Here is a 27,075-nt window from a genome sequence, read left to right on the forward strand (position 1 = left end):
TAAAGTATGAAATGTAAGCTAAATCTGGATTAATCTTCATAAGCTAAAACTGGATTAATTTTTCAGATAGAGATTTGTGGACCAGAGGGGTTTTTTTTTATACAGTATGTAGAAACCACAGCTTATATCTCTTCTCAGTATCTTGCTTTCTTCAAGTAGCAAGTGTGAATCCCCACTTTTAATCTGCTCTGCAAAGTTTGTCTTAGTATGTCATTTCATTTTTAGTTTCAAGGTATTTTATTATTAAGCATTTGTATGATGCATACAGCTATAGAATGAGTAAGAGAATTAATTAAGCCTCTAGGCTTGGAATGCCACATTCAAATACAGGTCTGCTGAGACGTTCCTTTTTTGAGTTTGATAAAATTAATAAAATTTAAAAGGAAAAGCCTTTTTTTTTCTGACAGGTCTGAGCCTACCAGCATTGGAATGATATTAAAGATTCTGTGGTAGGGCTTAAAATAGGACTTCATTCAGCATTCTTGTTGAAGTTCCCCTCTTTTGAAACCTACTCTGTATTCTTCTGATGCTGCTTTCCAGAGATGGCTACATGTGGTTTGTAATACACTTGAGGGATAAAGTATCCCTGACTGTCATTGCATGGGCATCTTTATTTTTGTGTCATCCATTTAGTGACACTTAGTAAAACCAATGCACCACAAATAATGGAATAAGACAGAAGAAGGACATGGACATGCTCATAACCATTACTGCGGTACCAGATATTTTCAAGGAGAGTAACTTTGAGATAGATAACTAGATTGTTTTGCTGTTATGCGTGTCCGATTTCTCAAAGAGACCAAATGTCCTTTTCTGGACTATGTCAGTCTTTTATTCTGTTTTCACTGGCTGCATCTCTTTTTGTGGAGCTGTTCTGTAGCAGTAGAGGTGGTCATGAGAGGGAGGTGATTTAGGGGAGAGAAACAAAATACTGTACCAGTAAGGGCATAACTTCTTTCTGTCTCTCCCCAAATACGTTTCCAGTAAACATGGAGCCTTGAGGTCTGGCAGTTTTGGTGTCGTGTCCGTCGTGTCCCCCCACCCCCCCCCGCCCCCAGCCCCTTGTTTAAAACCTTTGGATGACCAAGCCCAGATATTGTTGGGTTGCTCTTTGAATGTTGGTTTACTAGAGCCATCTGCGTGACAGACCCAGAGTCTCTGACACCGGTCTAATACAAATTACAGTCAATAGGAGGTTTGGCAGTTAGGTGAGTTTTGGGCAGCTCATTATCTTTGGGCTATCTTTGGAGTTCAGCTGCTTTTATTTCTAAAGACTGATTCAGTCGTCACTTCCAGACTGCAGCTGAGTAAGTCCACTGCTGCTGCCCTGTTCTCCAAAAGTTTCTTTCAGTTTCACCCTCAAATAGTGTCTCAAGGCTCTCTGGAAGGACCTCCTGTCTGCAGAGTGAACGTTTCAATAGCTTTCAGTTCTCTTCATTAATGGTGGTTCAGAGTCATCTAAATTTGGTGTGGAGGGCAAAGCTGCCATAAGCTAGCAGGGTTTCAATGCATGATCCTTCACAACCGCTCTTATACTGCCATTAAACTTGATTCTTTATAGAAATTTTTGCAGTGTGAACTCAGTAATTATCCTGATTTATGTACCAAGTAAGGGGAGGTAAAAGGAGTATAAGTAGTTGAGAGCAAAACATACAGTTTGGTTTGACGTGTGCTCTGCTTGCTTAGCTGTATGAGAAGGAAGCCATGTTTTTATGTATATATTGTATTACCATTTTTAATGACTTTATAAACAAAACTACTAAATATTGACTTGGTGCAGAAATAACAGTGATTTACAGCTCTCAGAAAGCTTGATACTCAGTAATTTTATAGAAAATGAGAAAAACATAGTAATAATTAAATGCAAGTAATAGAGTTTATCCTTAGCTACTGAAATCTTTTGGTATAAAAATACCTTTTCAAATAACTGCTTAAATTCCTAGAAAAAGCTACACTAAAATAGGAATTCAAGAGTTGGAGTAGGAGGTATTTGGAATAGTTGTTGCTCTAATATAAGTTAATTGGACTGTGGCTCCCAGAATGAGCTGCTGTTTCTTGAATACTCAGAATTAACTACAGTTTCCAGCATGTAGCAGATATCTCTTCATATTTTAAAAATGTGCCTTGGTTCGTGGTTATAAAATCAAAGCCATGTGTTAGGAAAATAATTCTGAATGAAGTAATGATTCATCAATTGTTAATTTTGTACCTGAAAAAATCCTTGAAAAGCGTTGGTTTTACAGATAAAATGTCAGGTCTCAAAATTATGCTAACTTAGCTTTCGTGTGTATTGTCTTTTATCCCAGTATTGCTTTTTCTTGCCAAAATGTCTGTTAGAGCTTGAGATCCGTGCAACATGCCTGTGCAGTAGGAGAGCTAGCCTCTCTCCGTTGTTTTTAATGTTAGCATGTTTGCTGCTGCTCGTATTTTGCACCGTGCATTTTTTATAACAAAAGTTGAAGGGAGGATAGGAACCTCATCTCATTTAAATGATAATAGAATAAAGTCAAGTAAACTAGTCAGGTCTTAAGTTCATACTTTGCTGGGTCAGAGGTGTCCAGTTCCTTCCTTTGATACTGTTCAAGGGGTGAGAGCAAAGCGAAGTAAAAAGTTCCCTTCCTTTGTGGTAAATCTATGGAGACAGTTGGAAAAGCTGTCATTGGCTGCCTTAAAAGGCTTCAATTTGTAGAGGAGTGAAGGGCGCAGCGGGTGAGGAGTATCAGGAGAGCCCAGTGTGGCTGCCAGGTTGTGCCTTCTACTCGCTTATAGGGTGTTTCAGGGTGTACCTATTTTACAGATGTTACTTGGATGCCTGTAGGATCCTGACTGTCCCAGGGGTAACAGCTCTCTCCTCATTGCCGGATTAGGCGGAGAGTGTTCAGCTTTGTCATGAAGTGGAAGAAACTTCATTGAAGTACTTCTAAACTACCTGGTAATGTTTCAGGTTTATTGCTGAGACTGTTCATGGTGTTAAAACTGGTTAAAACCTTTTAAAATGATCCAAGATGAAAATCAGAACAAATTGCAGGGCAGGGTTCAGACTTAACTGGGTTTTTATTAGGTTGGGGGGAGGGAGGGGGCGTTAGGTTAACCAGTGATCTTAAGAAATTTTGACAGTAAAACAGCAATTACATGTTTTATTCCAGCATTTCCTCAGGTATATGGAAAAATGCTGCTAAATTGCATTACTTCAGTTCTGAACACACAATTCCAAAGTTGCATGATATCTCTCTTGTTTTTTTTCTTTTTTTCTTTTTTTTTTTTTTCTTTTTTTTTGAGGACAGTATAAGAAAAATGACCAAATTACCCAGAATTAGTCACATCTCCATGGCTGAATACCAACTACTATTTGAGCCAGATCCGGAGAATGCTAACTTTTTATCCTTTTATCTTTGCTGATCTCACCACATCTTTGTCTTCATTAGTTAGCAACTTTAGCATGCACACGTGTACGTATGTCGAATATTTAGAGAGGGAGCTTTTTTCCTTGATGGGGGGATGATTTTGTAATGGGATAAATTGAAAGCACTTTTAAAGGCAGCTGCTTTGCAGAGAATGAAATCTGAAACAACCCAAAAGACAAACTGTGTAAACTCCTGGGAACAGTTAAAATACAACATATTTGACTGAGCCACAAGCAACAGATTGGGTAGGGTCAGAGAATCAGAAATGGAAACAGTCTAAAACTCTCACTGTGCAGTATTACACAGACATCATAGAGGTCTGTAGGATTCCCCAGACCACCTTACTTAAAGGGGGTTGCCCGGACAGTTAACAAGGTCATACTTGTGCACGAATCATTTTAGTCTTTATTACTACTAAGGAAAAAACACTGCATTAAAAAAAAATATGGGGGGGAGGCAAAACAAAAAAAACCCCAAACAAACAAAAAAACCCCCAAACCTACACACTGAAAACGTTTCCTCCCCAATACAAAAGGTGACTTTCCTTCCACTTCTCTCCTTGAAGTCTCTGGAGTAAAGGGACTCTTACCGTTACTCTGGTCAGTCAGATCTTTGGGAACTGTTTCTACGCTTCTAGCGAAAAATTTAAATACGAAATTCCCATTTCAGGTCGCCTTTTAAGGTAAGTTTTTTTCAGGTAAGACTGGAGAGAGAGTTTCAAAACAAACTTTGATAGGACTAAGGTTTTATTACAGCGCTGTCCAAGGCAGAGATTTCTGCAGGCTGTGTGGAATAGCACTTACGGAAATTGTAGGCCAACCAGAGATGGAGGAATGAGGAACAAGGGTATCCAAAACTTAGATGCATGCTTGAAGAAGCCTATCCTGCCTGCCTCCACGCTCATTACAGATGACAGATTTTTCATGACACTTCCCCCAGGTGTGAAATTATTCCTCCTTCTTCTGTAGGCTGCACATAAGAGGATTATGGGTGGTCAACATTTTAAAATCTAGTTGGAAATTGAGACAAAAAGTTTACTGAAGGCCAGATAGACTTGCTGTAAGACCTTTCTCTGCCCTCTCTGTGTGGAATTAGAATTGCAAAGCCTCATGCTGTAAACCCCAAATGGAGATCTTTCTGTAAATCAAGAGGTAAGGTTCCTTGCTTTTTGGGGAGTGATAGGCGCACCATAGCAGAAATATGTGCGAGTTTATCAATAGGCTACAGTAATAACTCCTAGTCAATTTAGCAGTTCAAATAAAACTATTAATATGGCAGCATGCCTAGAACCTGAAAACTCCAGTGGAGATAATGGTAAAGAGATCAGGGTCTAATTGCATAAATGTGTTAAGGAGAGCCTGAACTTTTTAGAATTTGAACTCTAAAATTTAAAGACTAATTATAGGAGGTGAAATAGGCACATGGAAAGTGAATTAAGTTTATTGCCCAGGGTAACCCAGCAGATCAATAGCAGAGCTCACAGTAGGACTTCTGAAAGTATTCATATTTTGGAGAAAATTCTTTATAGGGAGAAACTCTGAGCTCACAGGTTTGGTTTATATAAAAGGAACAATGGGAGGTTACTTAATTTGGGTATGTAAAGTATCATTTTAAAAAATAAAAGGCTTAATCTGAGAAGGGTAAAACAAGAACTGAGGGCTAGCCAGATAGATTAAAATGAACAGAAAAGCACATATTTCTTTTCACATTAAAAGTGATAAACTAATGAAACTGGTTAGCAAGGGAGGTAGCAGATCCTTCATCCCTAGACATCTTCAGAAAAGACTGAAAGCATTTCGTGGAAGACAGGTGTTAGCTTCGCTCTGCTTACTTGGCTTGATAGAAGAGTAAGTAGGCAGCATGCTGTGCCCTCCATTACCAGAACTGGATGGTTCTTATACACTCAGAACTAAATTTTAAAATCTAAATGAACAAAAAGTCTTCAGTTATCCTGAGTCCAGTTCCAGGAGCCCTGACTATTTGGCTGTATAAAATGTAACCTAAGCTCTTACAAAGAAATTACCCAAACCTGAATACTCTTGTATTTAAAAAAAAAAAAAAAAAGTTTGAATTATAATCAGTTTTTTCAAAGAACAAAATCTGAATGCACTTGTAAATGACTCTCCACTTTCTGTTTCATTATGGACTAAAAGAGGAACAACAAAATTGCTTGCAATACAAGGCAGGCTAAGTGTCAGGGGGGAATTTCTGTTGATTTTTTTTTTTCCCCCCTTAAATCCAGGAAATACTGGAAAGCTTGCATGGATGTCTGAAAGAGTGAGACTTTAAAAAGGTTTACCCAGCATCTTTCATGTCAAACTCATATCTAACGTGAGAATTCCATGTGATTCAGTTTAAAACACTGCAGTAAATGGGGGAAAAAAAAACCCTAAAGAAAAATGTCAGTTAATGCAGCATACACTAGAACGTGGTTGTTCATAGGGAATTTTGAAGATTTATCTATTCCTGGTGTGCCACTTCTGGCTGGTGGACTCTGCCGCCTAACTTTTCAGGAACAGTAATAATAGTAGTGGCTATTTTTGCCATTTCCTTTTCTGTAATCTCTGTATTCAAGATGTTACGTTCTGGTCTATCTGTTTTATGGAATATAGGTTGCCTAGCAGCATGTGTCAAGCTACTAAATTTTATTTTACTTGATTTTCCTTTTTGCATTTAAACATGGGTAGCATGGACTATGCAGTTTTCTGCTTTGTTTTTCTTTTAACAAAGTGTTTTGTAGCTGACATCTGAGGAGTCTCGGAGTTGCTCTGGGTTTGTTATGGCTAAAGCTACAGAGGAAGTCCAAGTGAATCACAGATAATTGTAGTCCTCAGGATAGCCATTTTGTTAACAAAATTAACTTCATTAATCTTTCTAATCTGATAATTAAACAGAGCGTAAAACATCATCAGAGCAAGACAAAAACTATGTTTAAAAAAAACCCAACGCTATTAAATGGTATCTAAAGATCTCATTGTAGTACTTTCTAAAGGGAAAAAAAAAATAGAACCAAAGAGAGAATGTTCCAATGATGTTTTCTTCTGGAAATAAAACAGCTGGTTCTTCTGGAAATTTTTTAGAAAATCATATAAGATAGCATTGGGGGCTACATTTTCTGTCAAGTTTTTGAGGTATTTTTTGCCAGTTCTGGGTACTTATTCAAGAAACTAAAAAAAAAAAAAAAAAAAAAGACGAGTTAAATGGTTTAGTGCTATTTTTTAATTTACTTTTTCAGGGATTGAATGATTGAACATAAATAATTTGAATAGTTTTGTGTGATTAAAACTGCCACATTTACTGGCAAAATGTTTATCTGATACAAGGTATTTAGAAATTACCTTTTCTTTAGGAAATGAGACTGATCTTGCTATTTAGACATCGGACTGAGACTTGAAAAGTGCATCTAGTTCCCAGTTATAGACATCCTTACTTAAAACCCCAGTGTGGAAAGGGTGATGGACAGGGAAGTCGGGAGGCTCAGAGGGGTCGATGCGGATATGGCATCATCCCGTGCGTGCTCTGTGTTTGTGCTCGGTGTGGAAAAGGACTAACGTATTTGCACAGCAGCTGATTTCTGTAAATACTGCTCACAGTTGCGTGTGTCACGTAGTGTGAAGGCAGAATGAAGTCTTTTGTTCTCAACTAAACAAACATTTTAAAAGATACTGTTTTAAAAAATGCAAAGATTTTTTTGCAAGTAACTTGTGCTTTATTTTCTCAATTCTTTCTTCTTTGAAATTTCTTTAAAACTTAACGTTTAGTATAACTTGAACAGAGTCTCTGCATTGATGCAATTCTTGGCAGGCTGTAAGTAGGAGAGCTATTTCCAGGAAGGATACTTTTGTTTAAATATTTGATGCCAATTCTGTTTTACTATTGTGGTTTGTATATCATTCAGTGTTTGTTTATTGTAATGTCAGTGTTTGTTGTAAAGCAGCTCAGGTTACAGATACGTATGTGAAAGGACATAGAGAATATTTGCGTAGAACATACTTTTTCCTTCCATCTTCATAACCCAGCAGAAGAATGTTTACTTGTAATTCTTGAATCCTGTGTATTCGTGCTTTCATCTTGGTGCTTGCTGAAGAATTATTTTTTTTTAAACTGGGAAATAAATATTTTTGTGGTATTTTCGCAACCTCCTCCCCTTCTATAACGAAAGCTAGATAAATCTATAAGGGAACTATTCCTTTTTTGCTTCTATTTTCAGTTTCTTTCCTAAAAAGATAAAGGGTTATCTGAATGGGAGAGTGGGAAACATGTTTTTAAGAAGTGCATTAAAGTTACTAAAAATTATCAATTACAATGATATCTAAATAGAGACATCGTATTTTTAAAAAATGACAAGCTTGCAATTCCCTGGATGAATAATAAAACCTCTTAAGTTATTGTATTTTTGGTGTCTTGATTTAAAAACTATTCTAAACTTCTTTGTTACTTTTCCTATCATAAGGGCTAAGCTTTTTATAAAATTGGTCTTTCAGTGTAGCAGGACAGCTGAAACAGTAATGAGAAGCATTCGTAGGATTTAAGAATGGGATTGAAAGTAGTAGTATGGCTCTGTTTCCAAAACAGAATCTATCATTTTTAGAGTAAATCTGGCATAGTTTTGTTCTTGAAATATCATTTCAATTCCTCTTGTTTGCTTCTGACAACTTCATGCCACTTCTGAGCTGTATATATATTTTTTGTCTCTGTATGTTCTCATGATTGTCTCTCTTCCCAAGGTCCTTTGTTCTTCTCATTCACTTGTGTTTTTTAATTGAAGATATTTCAGTCCCCGTATTATGTAATTTCACCAGCTTTACTTAAGTTCTGCCTACCTGGAGTAGTGTTCTTTGTTTCTTACGTGGTAGTGGTAGTCCGTAGAGCTGCTGCTCTTTGGCACTACCTCAGAGCAGCTTGGCCATCTTGGTAGTTAGAGTTCAGTCCTATGACGTTCTTCTTTGGCCTTGGGCACCAAGGCAAGACGAGACAAAAACTGAAGTTGGTCACTGCACTGTATGTGTAAGGTCTCTGTGGTGATCAGCTGTGCTTGGACAGCTTGATTATTGGCGGAAATTTCATGAAGGGTACGCTTCAGTAAACTGTGAAGTAACTCAGGAATTTTGTCATGCTAAAAGACCAGTTTTGCACAGAAAGGGCTTGGGTGCTGGAGAATTTTCAGGCAAGTCTTGATAGCTTCTAGAGATGTTTCCTCAAATGAGATATTGTTCATTTTCTGGAAATTTGGGGGACAGCTTAGTAATTCATAGCCATTTGCAGAGATCAAAGACTCTTCTGGGCACATCTCCAGGGCTATCTTAATTGCGTATTCTGTAGTTTCCCTCCCCCCACGCCTCCCCACTAAAGTGGCTGAATCTCATTCATATCTGAATCAACTTGGCAAAAGAGAAGAGTAAGAATTTACCAACTGGAGTTTTTCTTCTCTCTGCTGATGAACTCTGGTTCGCAGCTGATGCTGGTGTCAAACATCAACAAACCACTTAAAAGTTCCAGTGAGTGTCATCGAAGTACAGTTTGTCCATTTGCAGCATATTGAATCAAGCTGTTTCCTTCCTAATGGAGGTTTAATTTCTATCGTGAATACAAATGGAGAGAACATTTAATGTGGTTGCCTTTCAGATAAGAAAGGCCTTTCTGCTTTCTTCCCAGGGAGCTGAACTGAACTCAAACTCATAAACAGTAGTTGTTGTTTTAATTTTTTTTTTTTTAATTGGAACGGAACCTAGGCTTAGATGCGAGTTTTGCTGCTAACTGGAACAAAGCCAGTACAGCTTTACTTACAATTCAACCTGACCTAGAACTGAACCAAAGTGGATTTAATTCCCTGCTGCTTTCTTCTAACTGGCTAACCGATTGTTGTCAGTCCAGTAGGAGAGAGCTTGAAAGCTACTGAAAGGTGTTGCACAGTAGTGTTTGAAAGACTGAACATATGAACCTTTTGTAGGAAGGGTCTGAAATCAATGCTGAAGTGTCTGTCCAGTTTGTGCTGAGGTTTCATGTAAGGTATATTCATCTTCTAATAGTTGGTCTGGGAAGATGTTCCCTCTGAGGCAGGTGAGAGCTTTACTCAAGCCAGGGTGTCATTGATGTTTCTAGCTTTTGTTTTAGAATACAGTTGGTTAATAGGCAAGTTCCAGAATCTTTCTTTTTTATCGAGGACTAGAACAGGATTAATAGGTGAAAAACTGAAGGGCAAGTTCACATCATCTAAATATCACCATTTCCTAGCACTTATTTATATCCTGCCTTTGGAGATTATTTTACCTCATTTAGGAAGGATTTGAATTTATGCCACCTCAGTCTTGGATCTTCCAGCTGTTAATCTCCGTGATTTTTGAGGTCTAAAAATCAGCATAGCTATTTCCTCTATTCTTGGTACAGTAATGCAATGTGGATATTTCTTACTATACACTGTCTTGAGTTTCCCAGAGTATACCTAGCAGGAGGACAGCGCAAGAAAGGAGCGTTTTGACCATAAAGAGAAGAAAATTACCACATGCTTTACAGGAAACAGGTAGTGTTGGTTTGATTTCTTAAACTGTAAGACTTCACACAGTAAGCCTGACTTAAGGGAAGTAAGGAAATATGGAAATTACTTAAGGAAATAAGGAAAAATGTATACAGTGCACCAAAACTGTTGTATATGACCAGGAAAAGTACCAGTTAATCCTAAGGTCCTTTACTTATCCATGTACTTGCTGTTATGCAGATACCTATTTCATGATGATTGTCCAGATTGTTGCAAAAGTATCTACTCAGAGGAGGTATTATTGCAATTTAGGGGAAAGTCCAAGTATCTGTGTGGTTAAATCATCACGTTCTGAGACTGAACAAATGTGCCAACTAGGAGTTTGGCTTATGCGTATGAGCAAGTGATCATCTGAAATTGTACTGCAGTAAAATAATTTGACAGCATTTATCAGTTTTTAACATGTATTAAATGGCAAACCATGATGTGCTTGCAGTCCTGGTTCTCTATTCAATGTTTTATTCCTAGGTGTACAGGTAGCCCCCTCCCTTGTGGTTGCAGTTCTGTAGCATGACACTAAAGAATGTCTATAAGCCAAGACGATAAATGTGTTTTAAATATTTTGTGACAGCTAATTATTTCCCTATGGTTTGGAGAGTGCCACTGCACTAGTGCATTAAAGAATAGATTTTGAAAAGCTTTGTGATGAAATTACAGGTCAGGTCTTACCACATGATGCAATTCCTTTATTCTTAAATCAAATAACCATCTGCTTGGGAAAGTCATTGTGCTCTGAAGAGTTTCTTTTCTTTCTTGAAATACATTTAGCAGATGTTTCAAGCGAATGGCTTTATGCAGACTTTTGTTTTGTAGGTGGTTTTACTGTCCTTTCACTCAGAAAGTCTATTTGAGCATTGTTCAGCCAAACCCAGCTTTTAGGCATTCTATTTCACATTATCTCTGGGCTTGTATAGGTTCTTTGTACTTTATCTTCATTACTATTACTAAAATAATGCAACCTCCATTTCTAGTGTGGATACAGTTATAGTACAGTTACACTACAGTGAAAATGTACTATGTAACTTTGGCTTATGCCGCTGCCTTCATAGGACTTACTAATAGAAGACATTTACATCATCAGAATAACACACGTACTGAAACATTCATACTGGTACGAGTCTCCATTGATCTGTTCACACGCAGAATTCCCTGAATGGTTAGTCTAGGCAGCCTTGTCTGTTAAGGTTATTGACTTCTTTTTCTGCTCATGAAGAGATTTCTCTCTCATTAATTTATTTCCTTCTCTCCTGAGTTCTGACTGTCGGTATTTAGAAACCCTAACCAGTTTGGGCATATAACTGTTAAACACTGTCCTGGTTTCGGCTGGGATAGAGTTAATTTTCTTCCTAGCAGCTGGCATAGTGCTGTGTTTTGGATTTAGTAGGAGAAGAATGTTGATAACACACTGATGTTTCAGTTGTTGCTAAGTACTGCTTATGCTAGTCAAGGACTTTTCAGCTTCCCATGCTCTGCCAGGTACACAAGAAACTGGGAGGGGGCACAGCCAGAATAGTTGATCTAAACTGACCAAAGGGCTATTCCATACCATATGATGTCATGCTCAGTATATAAACTGGGGGGGGTGGCCAGGGAGCAGCGATCGCTGCTCGGGAACTGTCTGGGTATCGGTCGGCGGGTGGTGAGCAATTGCATTGTGCATCACTTGCTTTGTATATTATTATTGTTATTATCATTATTATATTGTTATTATTATCATTACTATTTTACTTTATTTCAATTATTAAACTGTTCTTATCTCAACCCAGGAGTGTTTCTCACTCTTACTCCTCGGATTCTCTCCCCCATCCCATCGGGGTCGGGGGAGTGAGCGAGCGGCTGCGTGGTGCTTAGTTGCTGGCTGGGGCTAAACCACGACAAACACCTTAATAATAGTTGATACCTTGTACCATGCACACTCTCACCAGCTGAAGCATTCAAGAAAGTGAAGATACTACCCTTCCTCCCTTCAGATCAGGGAGTCGGCAACTTGGTTTCGTGCAGTGACCCTTCAGTGGTCATGCTGCTTGATGCCTTTGGAGCCATTGTACTTCTCTGCTGTCTTGTTGCATCTAGATATAGCCATCTGTCCAGGTTCACTTTCTGGACTCTACCAGAAAATGAATCATGAACACACTAGTCCCACTACAGTGGCCCATAAAAGCTGTTCTTCCTTGTATTATGCAAAATGAGAACGTGATTTCAGAGTGTGCAGATGTGCATACTTGTGCACAAACACACGTGCATTTGCGCGTCACCGTGCACTCAAAAATGTCCCTCTGTTGGTGCCTGTGAGGCCTTAGGTACAGCAGATTGCGGAAGATCGAAGTCATAGTATCATGTGTGATTCAGGATACTACCACTGAATATCAGTATATGCTATATTAAGTAGTGGAAGGATTCTTGTTTTAGAATTGATTTCTGAATACTGTGGTTATTTCAGCTGAATCTTATTTTTTCCTGGCTGCTTCTGTTCTGTATTATGTCTGTGCATGTGTCTGGCACTGGAAAGTGTTTGATCTTTTCTGTAGGTCATGCAAGATGTTTGATGTCTTTTTGTTGACTTTTGAGTATGAGTAAATAAATGATAGAATCCCCTGTGGCCAAAATTTCTTCACTTTTATGTATATCATTGTGGTCAATTACAATGCGGCAAGCTGTGTTATGTTTCTCTGTAATTATAATAATCAAATATGTAACATTCATAATGAAAGGCAGATTTGTGAACTTTGTGGCAGTGCACTGACTCTGAAAGGGACCTGCTTTCTTTGGCCAGAAGAGCAAGAGACTGGGGGGAAAAAAATCATGGAGGCAAACAGAAATTCTAGGGAAGTTTTCTCAACATGTTTTCTGGGTAATTTCTTTAAAAGTCAAGTTTACCTCATGTGATTAATGATGTAACATTTGAAATCTGTTAATTTTCAGATAATATTATTAAATCACATTTTCTCAGCTATTTTGCTGACCTTATGAAGCCTATTGCAAAGATACCCATTTTAGGTGAGCTTGCTAGGGGTTCAGGCATGAATACTGGGGGAAGTTTGCAAATCTAATCTTACCTCTAGTTGTTGTTTTGGTCAAGTGTTTACTTCTGTTCCAGTAATGTTGGTGTTTTTGAAAGTTTTTAGATTACTTGGTCTGCAGTCACTTTGACTATATTGAAGAGTGTCACTATTAATGTTTTCTTTTCTATTAAATAAGTCAAAATAGGTACTCTATTAGCTATTTAAGTTGCAGCAGAAAAATCTTTTGATTAAAGAACAAAAGACTAGCACAGACTCTGTCTCTATTCTCTATTAGATTACAACTGTTCTTTGTAAATGCGAAGTTATGCGTTTTCATGGAAATAATATTTTATCAAAACTGGAGAAGTAAATGCCCCTCAGAACAGCAGATGTAACTTCCCCAGCCTTTCAGATATCAGTTCTTTAAACACACAATCCTTTCAAAGAAGTTCTGTGTTCAAAGAGAAACTTTCTGTTATGCTGTGCTGAGTAAGGGTTAATACATACTGATGTCTCAAGTCCTACATGACTCAAATAGCCATCTGCAGTGACAGATCATGTGCTTGGACGTTTATGCTTTAAGCTTTCCAAATATCAGATAATCCTAGAACATCACAACAAGAGGTGCAAAGCAGGTTTTATGATTTAATTCTTTCTGTTTCTGTTGCCTATGCAGTCCATTTAGGTTTATACTGTTGCCAAAATCTAAACAGCTTTCTGGTCGAAGGGTTTTTGCCGTATTTCACATGCTGTCTAGCTAAGGAACATCAGAGTAAAAATTACTCAACCTTTGTGCAGTTAGGAAGGTCAGCTATGGAAAATGCATTTGTCTAGTCATTGTTTATTTCAGATCTGAGATTTATGTCTGACTAGCCTTAAATTTCTCTCGAGACAAGTTGGCGTTTAAATGAGTACAGCATACCTAATCTTAGGTGATGTTCTTGTGTTGGAACATAGGTGGCTGATGGACTCTGTTATGATCAAATGAAAACCTGTGGTAATGGGGCACTGGGCCACTGAAGATAGTGGTTGATCACTTGTTTACAACAGGTCTCGCTTTGCTCCATAGGGCATGCAAAATCTCTGTGCGGGTGCTATCAGCTAGAATGAAAAAAGTACCCCCAAATGTTGATGGAATTATTCAGGCTTTGCAGTGGTCGAGAACATAAAATCTTCTTCATATTCAAATATGAAGCATCGGTGCAACCCAAATAATTGCATAGCATAATCTAATCTTCCTCATCCATATAAGATTAGACAGAGTGTGTGGTTTCCTTAGCAAAATCTTAGTCTAAGAGAATTCTGTCTGAGTTTCATATTTTTGAGGTTGGGAGTTACATCTTGCACCTGAGAGGAGGAAAAAGGTGAGCTTCTAGATGAGCTTAGGACTCATATTTTCAGATGAACGCTTAGGAGTTATAAAGCTTGCAAAAAGCAAACCTTGAGGAAAAGCTGAACGTTTTCACAATCTTCTGCATAGTTTGATTAAATTTTGCATTACTCCAGAGTTGCCCAAGAATTGTGATGCTTTGGAAACGCTGCAGAGAAATATTTAAGCAATTTTTTGTTTGCTGTTGTTTTTACTGATGAGTGTTAACTGAATGGAAAAGAAAGGAAATTGCCTCCTACATATGTACCCATTAAAGTTGTTTTTTTAAAAAAGAAAAAAATACTTGGACATCTCTGATATTGCAGGAAGACAGGATGCATATAACTTGACAAAGTGAAGCTTAACTGAGGAATAGGACAAATGGTCCAGTGGGCAGTTTGGGCCTCCAGAGACCAGAGTTCAGTTCTTGTTTAACTGTGGACTTCTGGCAAGTCATTTAGTCTAGCTTGTGCCTTTGGGAGTATCTCATTTTACAGATGGGGAACTGTCTCTGAAGGGTGTTGAAAATAAAACCCATTAATGACTGTGAAACTATATAAATGCCTTCAATATGCTGAAACTTGGCCATGGTTTCAACATGGGTTTATTCCTCTGAAAGTATGTCTGGTTTTATGGATGGTTGCCTTTTGTTCCCTGAAACAGGCTACTAATATGCTTTATTCATGCCTGGAGTTTTTCAAGATCTGTGCTACTTTCCAGCAATCATTGTACTAATCTCAATACATTGCCACATAAGGATTATTTTAGCAATATAGAAGTTGTTTAAGTACCTTTACAACTAGTCTTACTTGCACCTACTAAAACTCTGTATTTTAACATAAGTCACAGCACTAGCATGGGCCAGTAATAGGGTAAAACACTTTGGTGATCAAACATTTTGCTCAGTGATAGTTCTTACACCTCTTGTTGCATGCAGAGAATCTGGTGTGTATGTGCAAGGCATGTATTTTGCAATGTTTTGCTTACAGCAAAGCTGCTCTTGTATCAACTCCTCTGTCCCATCCCTAGTTTGCATCTTGCCTTGTTCCCTGTTGTCCTTTTAAACAGTCATGTCTTTTTAGGTATCTTCTCATAGGTTCTCTCTGCATGTATAAATGCTTGGCTGCATTCAGAGAGAAGTATTTTTAGTCAAAGAGAAGGGTCAGAATCAGAACAGACGTGATCGGACTATTTCTGTTGCATTCAAGGATGTCTGTTATATTCAGCTGAATTTGGTCAGTCGTTCTGTTTCTGGTTACATATTCTAAGGGCATTTCACATGTGATAACTTTCAGGGCATTTGGTGAAAAATTCATGGAAACTTTAGATTGTGCTGTATGCATCTTTTGTTACTTATTTAGAAAATGAAATTGTATAGTCTCCACGTTCTTCTAAGTGTAGTTTAATGTGCAGATTGAAAGAAAAGGCGTATAGCTTATATTCTAGTAACCTCTTTCGGAGGTATTTATACCATCACATTTCTAGGCATTAAATTAGAAATGTTTTATGCAAAATTAGAATCAGTCCTTTTCATACCATACTTGCTTTGATACATGAAAGACCTGAGATCAAAAGAAGGATTCCTATCAGTTTAGGGGATTCTGCTTTTTTGGGGGTGTTCTTTTCATGTGTAAGGTCAGCTGAAGCAATTGAGCTGCTGGCTTCTGGCAAAAGTACTAATTCATGTGACTGATGAGACTCTCAGCATAGGTACTCACTGAAATGAAATGGAGGTATTTTATAAATCTAAAAATATGTCCATTTCATTCTCATTGGTATTACAAAATTTTTAAGACTGAAACATACTTTCTTTGTAAGACACTCCCTTTTATAAAGACTTCATTCTGCTTAAAGTATCAGCAAAAATTCTGAATTAAAATCAGTAAGCAGCATTTCTAATAAATTGTGTATGAAAACAGTCCACTTGATGGGTAATGGAAACTTGGGTTCAGTGCTCCAGTCTTTTTTCTGAGTTGCTTCCAATGCTGTTTGAACTTAAATGGGCAGAACAGAGATTTTGTGATGGTAGTCACCAACTTCTCCAGATGCTGGATTCTTCTGCAGGGATGGTGTTGGGGTTTTGTATGTGTGTGTGCGTACTGGGATTTGAACTGCATAAAGTATTTTACTGAAAGCTTAACCAAACAGTATATAGTGCTGATACAAACAGAGCATTAGACGTGCCTGTCTTTAATACAGCCATCTGTTGAGTGCTGTAGCAGTTTTTCAAAAGCCTCCTTCGGCATAGACATCAAAGTCTATTCATGCACCTGTGCCTCTGATCTTCTAATTTTTTTTTTTTTTAATTTAAAAACTGCAAAGGGAGAGGAGCAATATTTCAAGATCAGTAGCTTTATTTTAAAACAAAAAAACCCCAAAAAACTCCCCCACAAAACTCATGCTGCCACTTCAAGAAATTGTTAAAAAAGTCTTTACTTAATATTCAACACTTTATTTATGGAAAAGCACTCAACCACGCTTTCATTTTCCTCTCCTCTGAGTAACCCCTGGCCTTGCTAACACCTATTTCCGGCCTCATCTATTTACAATACAGCTGCTGAGATCATTTTCTTGATCCGTTGGTCCAATGACATCAGCCAGACCTGTGAACTCCTCTACCAGCTCTCTGTCGAACGGCACAGAAGCGTTTTTGTGAGAATCTGGTTCGTGGAGGGAGGAGCTTGTGTCACCCTGATGCATTCAGCAGCTGTGGCCCAAAAGAGGGAAACAGCAGAGGTGCCCCTCTTGTAAAGGTCCTCTCAGGTGACGAGAGAAACCTGGAGACAAAAAAGGCGGCCCCATGGAGCTGCTCATTGAATGCAGACAAGCAAAGCCTGGCATAGCCCAGATGTTTTGGCATCTCCTTCCTTTCCTCATTTACTTGCTACTTCACAGATTCGTCTCCCAAGTTATTAGTGCAAGTTGGCGATCTCCTGATTATCATCTTATTCTGGCCTAGTGCCATACCCTGATGTCGCTCATGACTTAGGAGGCAGCTCAGTGCTCGCCCAGGGAGCTGACATGGGCGAAGCGAGGCCCACCTTCCCATGTCGCGGCAGGGCAGGCGGGCACGGGAGGAGGAGGGCTGTGGTGGGCTGGGAGGCGAGGTAGCCCGTTCCCAGCCACAAGCCCCGTGTGCGGTTGCCTCGGTGTAGCAGAGGTGTCAGGGAAGTTCTGCAGTTTCTTTCCGTGAAGAGCAGGGCTTGGTTGGACTCCAGTGACGAGGCACGCTCCCTTCTTTTTGCCCTGTGTCTGTTTGGTCTGCACCAACAAGGACCCATAGTCCAGCCGCTTTTTTGCTTGGGGGAAGAAGGGGCTATTTGGGGCACACCTCCTTTTCCCGTTTTCTTGCCTGCCCCGTGTACCCTGGTTTTGCACACGGCAGGCCTGATCTCATCAAGTCCCATGTGGGTGTCAGGGCCCGGAGGCTCCACCAGGCCCCAGTGTCCCTGCCCAGTCCCCGGGGCTCCCCACACCCTGCCCACAGCCCAGGACCCCATGGCAGCCCCCCGGGCCGTCAGCCCCTGGCCCAGCAATGCCGCAGCAGGGCCGGTCTCCAGCTCCACACGGCCCTGCCCTGCCCGGCCACGGGCCCTGCCGAGCCGGGCCCACTCGCCGTCCCACAGGTGGCCTGGCCTGGGCCTGTCCCCATCCCCAGGGAGGTGCCTGATGGCCAGGGCTGAGGCCTCCCCGGTGGCCTGTTCCTGGCTCCTGGCTGGAGCGGTGGGACGCAGGGCGGGCCCTGGCAGACAAGGCCCTTTGAAGCACCCTGGCAGTGGGCGTACAATTTTATGTGTGCTTTACTTACTAAAATAGTGTGAAAATACAGTATTAATGTACACCATGTCACTTTGCTCAGTCTCTGTGTGACAACTGCTATGTGACAGTAAGAGCTATCGATTGCATAGTGTTTTAGTTACAGTTGCATTTTGGAGACATGCGTGGCTGCAGAAATTGTCTGTAATGTGTGGGGCACCATTAAGATACTCAAATCCAGCAGTATTTAGAGTTGCTGATCAAATGTGTGGTAAAATACAGGAGGACTTGTAATGAGCTCTTCATTGTGGTGCCTAAATGTATAGGAGCTTGTTCCCACAGCCTGTGAAAACTTGAAGTACAGCAGCTTGATACTGAGCACCTGTATTTAATGCTGAGTGAAAGTGATCTCCACAAGAGCAAAGACTCCTTAAAATCTACCAGAATGGTGCAGAAATAAACAGATTTTGTATTTCAGAAAAAGAGGATAAAGCATGTATTTCTTTCTCCCAGTGGGGATACAAAGGGAGTATTATAAACACGTGTTAACTGGCCATACGAGCCGTGTGTGTTCACTTCCCCTGTTCTGTGACCAGAGCTCATCTGTCTCACTGGGATCTGAATAGGTCACAGTGTTGTTTTTTCCATTTGCATAGCTGGACTCAGTATAAATTACAGTAAAAAAGTTATTCAATACTACCACTTTTTAACTTTCTTCCTTGTCTTGTTGGAACTAGTGGTGCAAATGTATGGCAGAACAGTGCTTTAAATATTTGATTTGTAAAATTCACTGGGTTCCAGGTTTCCAAGTGCTAAGGGCACACGCTTCTTTTTTACTTCAGTGAAGGTGCAGGGTCCTCAACACCTCCTTTGCAAAAGGAGGCTCTGTTGGTAGTGAACTGTAGACCTGCCCACAGGTTGTGCCTACACCTTGGCTTCACAAGTTTTGGAAACGTCTTGTTTCCTGCATGTGCAGTCACTTGCTTTGGGAGCCATTCTAAGTTTTCTTCTAATTCTCTTCTTGATTGCAGATTGACTTGGAGCCAGAAGGGAGAGTGTATGTCATCATAGACCTTTCAGGATCGTCAGGTGAAGGTAGGGACTTTCAATATTTTATCTTATTCTTTCATGAATGGAATCTTCCAAGGGCCTCTGCAATGGAAGTATTCGAGGAGGTGCTGTGCCAATATCCTCTTAAATCTGTATGAGCTCAAGTTAAAGTGAACACATTTTGATGTATCTGCCTGTGAATCAATGAGCAGTTGCAACTCATTTTACCCTGTTAATCACCAATGGTAACAATACCAGCTATAAGGACAGTAATGAAATGAGAATATTTTAGTAGTATTAATTTCCAGAAGAAACTTCCAAATTCTTTTTTTCGGAAGAATACTAACCATTATGTAGCTAGAAATGATAAGATGTCAAAGATAGGGGGAAGAGTTTATTTGCTTTTAAAATTATTCTGTTATTTTTCCACTAAATGTTTTCGTTTCCAAGTGAAGTAATGACCAAAACATTGTAATGATAAGAGGTGTTTTCATTTTTATGACACAGCAGTTACATGTTGGGAAAAAAACCAAAGAAAGATGGAAGAGAAATATTTACTCAATTCTCAAGGTATTTTTCTGCTGTTAAGTGGAAACAGAGTTAGGTGGTATATGGTGGGAATAAGAGAATTTATGAAGAAGCAAATCTGTGTATCTTAGTCATGCTCTTGATGACAGCCTTCACCAGCTGAAATGGCCTAGATGGCTGGTTTGGGTTTGATTATTTTAAATTATATCCACTGATCAGCTTTCCCAGGTAGCTCATAGAGCTCAGCTAAGCAAGGTTATCGTTGGTTCACAGTAGCTAAAGAAGATTCACATAAACCCTGACAGGAGCTGAAACAGAAAAAGCTATGAAACGAAATGAAATTATTTTGCCTGACACAGTTGAGAAACAGCAGAAGAACGCATTTATATTGCTGTTCTTCATAATTGATGGCTGTGCTCTGACCAATTACTAACAGTAGCTTGCAAAAACACATATTGCTCTAAATCCTGAATTTTAAAACCAAAGAAAACTGTTATTTAAACTGCATCTTATAGCCATATTTTGTACCCACATAAGATATGCTCTGCCTTTTTTTCTTCCTGCATTTTGAAAAAAGTATCAGTTTAATAGTAGTTTCCACATATCTTGCTAATAGGCATGCTAATGATGGAACTAAAATGTGGTTAAAGGCATTGGTGTGGTTCTGTCGTAGGGCGGGTAGATGTTCTTCCAACCTTCCATTGATAGTTAATTGATACCCAGATGAGCATGGTGTTACTGTTCCATAACAAGATGCATTTAGGTGTGTCAGACTGTCAAAGGGCAGGAAGAATGGTGTTATGTTGTTCTTCAAAAGTTCTTTAAAACTCTATAACCTTTTATACAGGGGAAGAAAAAAGGCTATGGTAATGTCTCCTGTATTATGTGGTGTATTACCCTGTGACACCTGAAAGGTGCTTGGAAAGACATCTGCAGAACTAGAATTTGTGTCACTACATTAGCATTGAAGGGGAGCACTCGAATGGGAACAGGCCACCAACGGAAAACAGCTTATGAAATGCTGTCTTAAGGGAAGGCCTTGGGAAGACCAAGAGGCTTTAGTTAGGGTGAATTTGGTAGAACCCTGGAGAAGTTGGTGTGCTTACAAAATGCTATGGAACTTGTATAGTTTTAGAACTTTCCCATACAATTAAATAACCATAGAAAAGTGTTGTGTAGAAGTATTGCAAAATTCTCTAGGAAAGTTACGATTTTCCTCACAAGGGAAATTGGACCAGGTTTGTACAACAATTTGTAAATTGTTTTTATGGTGTTTTGTTAGGGATGTTATGAAATCCTGTTTTTTTGACTGCTTTATTAGGGCTGAGGCCTAGCTAATTTTGGGTCAGTCTCCTCTCACTTCAGCTGTCTTAGTGAAGCACCTAGTTTAACATAACTGTATGCATCCTTCTGTAGTGAACAGAAACACTTAACGCACATGGAAAGTAACTTATTCTATGTGTTTCAAAAATGCCTATTTCGTTTGATCTATATATGTATACATATATAAATATGTATGTAAATAGAATACATCTGATATGTATTTTATGCATTTCAGTGGGGCAGTTCACTGTAGTTGATCTGTATTCCTTGACTATGAAAGAAATGTAAGATTAAGGTTGGACTAAATGCATGACTTTTGAGTGGCTAGGGTTGGCTGAGGTGATTCCTACTCTTGTCCAAAATTATTAACCAGGATCCTGGTTTTGAACTCTAGTCTTCGTTGTGAATAGCAACAGAGTACATAACATTCTTTTCATGCTGTGCAAATGGGTGTCACTATTTCACCTCAGATTCTGGAGGGGAAAAGATTGGCAATTTGTGAAAATAAAAATACCTGTAGCAACAATTTTAACTGGAGGAAGCAATCATGTTGTATGTTTCTCAGTTAGCAGTATTTAAAAAGAATAGGCAATAAATAAAATCTCAGCCATTGAGATGTAGCGTATACTTGTCAACCAGTATTGTCTTGTAATTCTCTGTGTTGAAAATTGGACTTGTTTCTTCTATGTGATATATGCAGGTTTCTTGTTATCAGCAATCAATAATGTAACTTCAGTTATTTGGCACTTCTAAAAGATTTCCAAGATAGATACCCAAATTCTGGTTTCGTATAATTGACTTAAGATTAGTTGAATCCATTAATATGGGCAGAGAGTTTTGTCCTCTGTTAAATTGCCTCTAGGAGGCAAAAGTCCTAATTTTGAAAGTAAGCCCTTCTGTGAATAAATTGCTATATAAATTGAAAGCTTACACAGAAAATCCTAAATGGTGGATAAAGAAGAACCATTCTCATTAGGAGTATATTCTCAATAGTTTTAGCAAGCTTTTACGTAATATTGACATAAGATGTTGTTACCGTATACCTCTTAAAATTCAATTGTCCCTTAGTCCCAGCTGCCAGATTGCTTATCCCTCTGCACTATTTGCACTTGCATGGCAAAACAATGAAAACAGTTCATTGTTACAAGCTGACTTCCTCAACAAAAGTACACAATTTCTCTTCCTTGTTCCCCCTCCTCTAAACTGAATGATTCATGGACTTTGATCACTTGTGTGGCTTAGGTGCACAGAACAGATGGAAATATGGCAGATTACTGTGGCGGGTTGATGCTGGCTGGATGCCAGTGCCCACCAAAGCCACTCTATCACTCCCCTTCTCAACTGGACAGGGGAGAGAAAATATAACGAAAAGCTCATGGGTTGAGGTAAGGGCAGGGAGAGATCGCACAGCAATTACCGTCACAGGCAAAACAGACTCGACTTTGGGAAAATAGGTTTCATTTATTACCAGTCAAATCAGAGTAGGATAAATGAGAAATAAAAACTACATCTTAAAACACCTTGCCCCTGACTCCTCCCTTCTTCCCGGGCTCTACTTCACTCCTGATTTTCTCTACCTCCTCCCCCCGAGGAGCACAGGGGGACGGGGAATGGGTGTTGTGGTCAGTTCCTCACATGTCGTCTCTGCCCCTCCTTCCTCCCCAGGGGAGGACTCCTCACACTCTTCCCCTGCTCCAGTGTGGGGTCCCTCCCACAGGAGACAGTCCTTCACGAACTGCTCCAGCGTGGGTCCCTTCCATGGGGTGCAGTCCTTCAGGAGCAGACTGCTCCAGCGTGGGTCCCCCATGAGGGTCGCGAGTCCTGCCAGCAAACCTGCTCCAGCGCGGGCTCCTCTCTCTCCACGGGTCCACAGGTCCTGCCAGGAGCCTGCTCCAGCGTGGGCTTCCCATGGGGTCACAGCCTCCTTTGGGCACGTCCACCTGCCCCGGCGTGGGGTCCTTCACGGGCTGCAGGTGGATATCTGCTCCAGCGTGGACCTGCATGGGCTGCAGGGGGACAGCTGCCTCACCATGGGCTTCACCGGGGCTGCAGGGGAATCTCTGCTCCGGTGCCTGGAGCACCTCCTCCCCCTCCTGCTTCACCGACCTTGGTGTCCGCATGGTCGTTGCTCTCACGTATTCTCCTCATTCCAGCTGCAGTTTGTGTCACCTTTGGTTTTTTCCCCCTTCTTAAATATGTTATCCCAGAGGCGCTACCACCATCGCTGATGGGCTTGGCCTTGGCCAGCGGCAGGTCTGTCTTGCAGCCAGCTGGCATTGGCTCTGTCAGACATGGGGGGAAGCTTCTAGTAGCTTCTCACAGAAGCTACCCATGTAGCCCCACCATACGAAAACCTTGCCATGCAAACCCAATACAATTACAAAGAGGGTAAAAGAGTACTTCTGCCGCTCCTTGTCCCATTGAGACAGACTTAGTTATCAATATCAGCATCTGGCAGGTATTTTTGTGTGGAACTGTAGAAAGAAGGATTGAGTTACTGGCTTTGCTACTTGCAATTTTTCTCCCAGTCTAAAGACAAACTACAAATCCATGGGAGGTTATAGAGCTGTGCCAGCTTCTCTGCCATTTCCTATATTGTGAAATTTCCTTCAGAAGCTGCCTGAGGGAGAAGCTCTACTTCTCCAGCAGCAGCAGTGCACTTGTGAGGGGGCAGCCTGGAAAGCCCAAGACTTAAGACCGCTCTCTACTGGGTATCTTGCAGCACTGCCAACTCTCACAGCAGATTGTTCAAATCTCAAGGTATTTGGATTTGTTCTGAGAACATAATTTTCTAGAACTTGCTCCCATTCAATTCTACTCTGTGAAGCAGAAAAAGGTTGGAAAACAGAAATGCTAAAGTCTGAGAAGTGGAAAGCAAACTACATAAAAAGCCGTTACAACAACAAACCCAACAGGAATGTTGTTATCATCACCTTTTTGCACTAATCCTGTTTTGGAGCTTGGTTATAGCTTCTGAATGTTTCTTCTGCACTGAGAGGGAGGGTGAGTAACTATTTGTTTTAGCAATCTTTTGTAAATTCTGTAGTAGGAACTGTCTGGTCACATACTGAAAAGAAAATGCTAAATGAACTGTTTGTCACGCAGAAGGTGATGTTCTCAAAAGTTAGGATTTAAATTTTTCTGCTAAAATTTGAACGTCCCCATATTGTGCTTTCAAAACCAGTCCTGCAGAATACTTTAGCATGCTTTTGCTGATGGGGACGTAGGAAGAAGGAGAGAAAACAGCTCTTAAAATACATTTTTTAAATTCTCTATTTTAAGCTATGTAACCAGTATTTCCGTAACACCTGTGATTCAGGTCTTTACACACTCTATGCCAAAATTGATCTGCAGGGTTATTTACCTTCTGTAGATTTATTTTATTTAATATGGCTCTGTGCATTCAGAGTAAATACGCATTTGTGTTTCCCATGAATGGAAACAGCTGTGTCAGTGGAAAGTTCCCAAATGTAGATACACACTAAGGTATCCATTCACAGGCTAAAATAACTGAAACAGTCAGTAAAGTTCTATTTATAAAAATATTTCTTTATAATTTTAATACTTTTACTGGATTTTTTAGGTGTTGACAAATAATAACTGCCTACTCAGAACTTTTAAAAAACAATCCCTTTGGTCAAACAAAAAAAAGGAGCTTCTATAGGTCTGACACAGCATTTGGTAGTATTGGAATTTTTTTGTTAACTTCATTGAGCCGTGTACTGTGGCATATGCAAGCACACAGGATCTTTAAGAATAAGCGTTTCTGATAACTTGCTTTTGGGAGACCAGTTCAAAATATGGGTGGTTGTTGTTACTCTGCCAGAACATTTTGTCAGACTTGCAAAGCATGTAATCAGTCAATTCTGCTATTAACCAAACATCTGGTGACTTGACTTTATATATGCAATTATAAGAAATACAAGGTTTATAGTAGACCGGTGTTTGTAAGACGTAATTAGCTTGGGAAAGGTCTATCGTATTTATTCTCTGTTACTTCACAAACTGGATCTAATGATTGCATGGGTTTTTAGTTTTGTATCTTCAACTTCTGCCAGAGCTATGGAGAAAGGTGTGTCTGTTTATCAGTCTTCAGATGAACAGGAGACTCTGTAAGACATGCTGTCTTACTCACTTCTTCAGTGCTGCTTGTTGTCCGAGGTCATACTGATTTTCTCTATTAATTCAGTGTTGCTGTAGCATATGCATTATTTCTAGGCTGAAGTGCCATCATTGACTGTTCTATTTGACATGCTTTGGCAGTATTTTTTGATCTGGTTTAGTGCTTATAGAAATTTGTAAGTGAAGTTTTTGGAATGATTTCAGAAATATTTAAGAGCTCAGGTGTAGCTGATGAATATCCAAATGCAGGCTGAAAGTTTAAAACATAACTAATATGATGACACAATGATTCAATTTATAAACTGGAATAACAAATGGCCATCAATTGGGTAAGAGAGGTAAATTGCCTCAGGAATGATTAAAAACATTTTCAACAAACTCAGTTTTATATAGACTGAAAGACGGATGCTGCTGTATTTCAAAGCCTGTGACCTCCTTGCTGCATTTGTCATGGTAGATTTCTTCTTTCTTTGGAATTGCTGGTTTATGTGTGACAGAAATGTATACAGTTACTTATGGTAGCTTTTTACTGACTTACAAATTAAGTTACCATTTGCAATATGTCAGTATTGAATCAACTGTAGAATGACTTCAGAATGACCGTGACACATTAGGGTTTTTTTAACTGTATTTATTACAGGTGACATGTAATAAAAATTTAAGAACTCTTCAAAACTCTTTTTCCATGTACTTTGTCTAATCAATTGTAATGATTATTTATCATTGTTAGATGTTCCAATTTGCATTATGCAGTTGTCTTTCTATATAATTACAGATTCCCCATTTTAGAGGAGGTAGTTGAATTACCAGAAAACACCACAGCTCATGCTGGAGGTGGTAGGTACTGCAGAAGGCAGCCTGTTGGAAGTTCTTGGTTATGTCTGCAAGTTATGTAGTTGCAACAGATTACATCTTCTCATACATTAATCTTCAGAGTCATCTGCTCTTAAGATATTTAAGTTTCACAGGATGAAGAACTTAAGGTGATAGTTAACAATAAAGCCTGTTAGCTGAAGTCATGGCAATATTTCGTGCATGCATGTTTAGGTTGATTATTTGGCCTTTTGCATTGAAATGTCCACCAAAGAAGTCTTAGACTTCTGACTATGTCAGGTTATTTGTTTAACATTTAAGTCAAAATATATGAGTTTAGAAGAGGTTTCCCAGTTCTTGTTAGCTCATTTACTTGAAGGCTCTCAGTTTTGCAAATACAATTATTGCTGATTAGTGTATGTCCCTGGTTATTGGCGGGGGGGGGGGGGGGGGGGGGGGGGGGAAGGTGTTGTACTAGATGACCTTTGAAGGTCCCTTCCAACCCAAACTATTGTATGATTCTGTTATCACAGAAATTCTGCAGGAAAAAGGAGAACAGTATCAGCAGAAGCAGGGTATGCGTCTTAATGCCATTTTTGTGTGCCATATTTGATAAATCTATAACATAGATACAGTGTGTTAATCAGAATATCCACAGGATTTGTTCCAGGCATTCAACTTCGGTATAGTCAATACGGTAAGAAAAATTGTATTTCTGTTCCATGTTGTAGCATCCTGTTGCAAAGATCTGTTAGTAGAAAATACCCCGTGGGTTGAAAACTATCTCTACAATTCCTAATGTATCCATTTGTCAGAGCTTTTGTTCCTTAGACTATTTTGTAGTTGTCGTCATCATCATTAATTATGCTTCTTATGCTATAAGGGTCCAGAAAATGAGATCTGGTGGTGCTAGGCACTGTCTGAACAGAGAACAGAAGAAGGTGCTTACCCAGAAATATCAAAGTCTAAATGACATGCATCCAGGAGCTAGTCTTTTTGCTTGGTTGTTTCAGAAATTTGCCATAGTGGAGAGTGGTGTTTTCTTTCACTAATGTCTTCTGTTGCAAATACAACTTGGACAGGTTGCGGGTTTTGGGGTATTTTTGTTATCTCTGATTGTTGCCGTTTGGGACATTTGTGGTGCTGTTGAAAGATTCATCAGGCAAACCATGA

General features: G+C 39.5%; 1 protein-coding gene across 1 annotated transcript in view; it reads left to right on the forward strand.

Moving 5' to 3' along the window:
* Positions 1–27,075, forward strand: part of PRKCE (protein kinase C epsilon) — a 301,550-nt gene that overhangs the window by 82,229 nt on the left and 192,246 nt on the right. The window contains exon 2 of the mRNA XM_075708611.1: positions 19,098–19,161. Within this exon, the coding sequence (XP_075564726.1) occupies positions 19,098–19,161 (64 nt within the window). The remainder of the gene's footprint in view (positions 1–19,097; positions 19,162–27,075) is intronic.

The sequence above is a fragment of the Pelecanus crispus genome, chromosome 3 (genome assembly GCF_030463565.1).
Source record: "Pelecanus crispus isolate bPelCri1 chromosome 3, bPelCri1.pri, whole genome shotgun sequence".
In the NCBI taxonomy this organism is placed as follows: domain Eukaryota; kingdom Metazoa; phylum Chordata; class Aves; order Pelecaniformes; family Pelecanidae; genus Pelecanus; species Pelecanus crispus.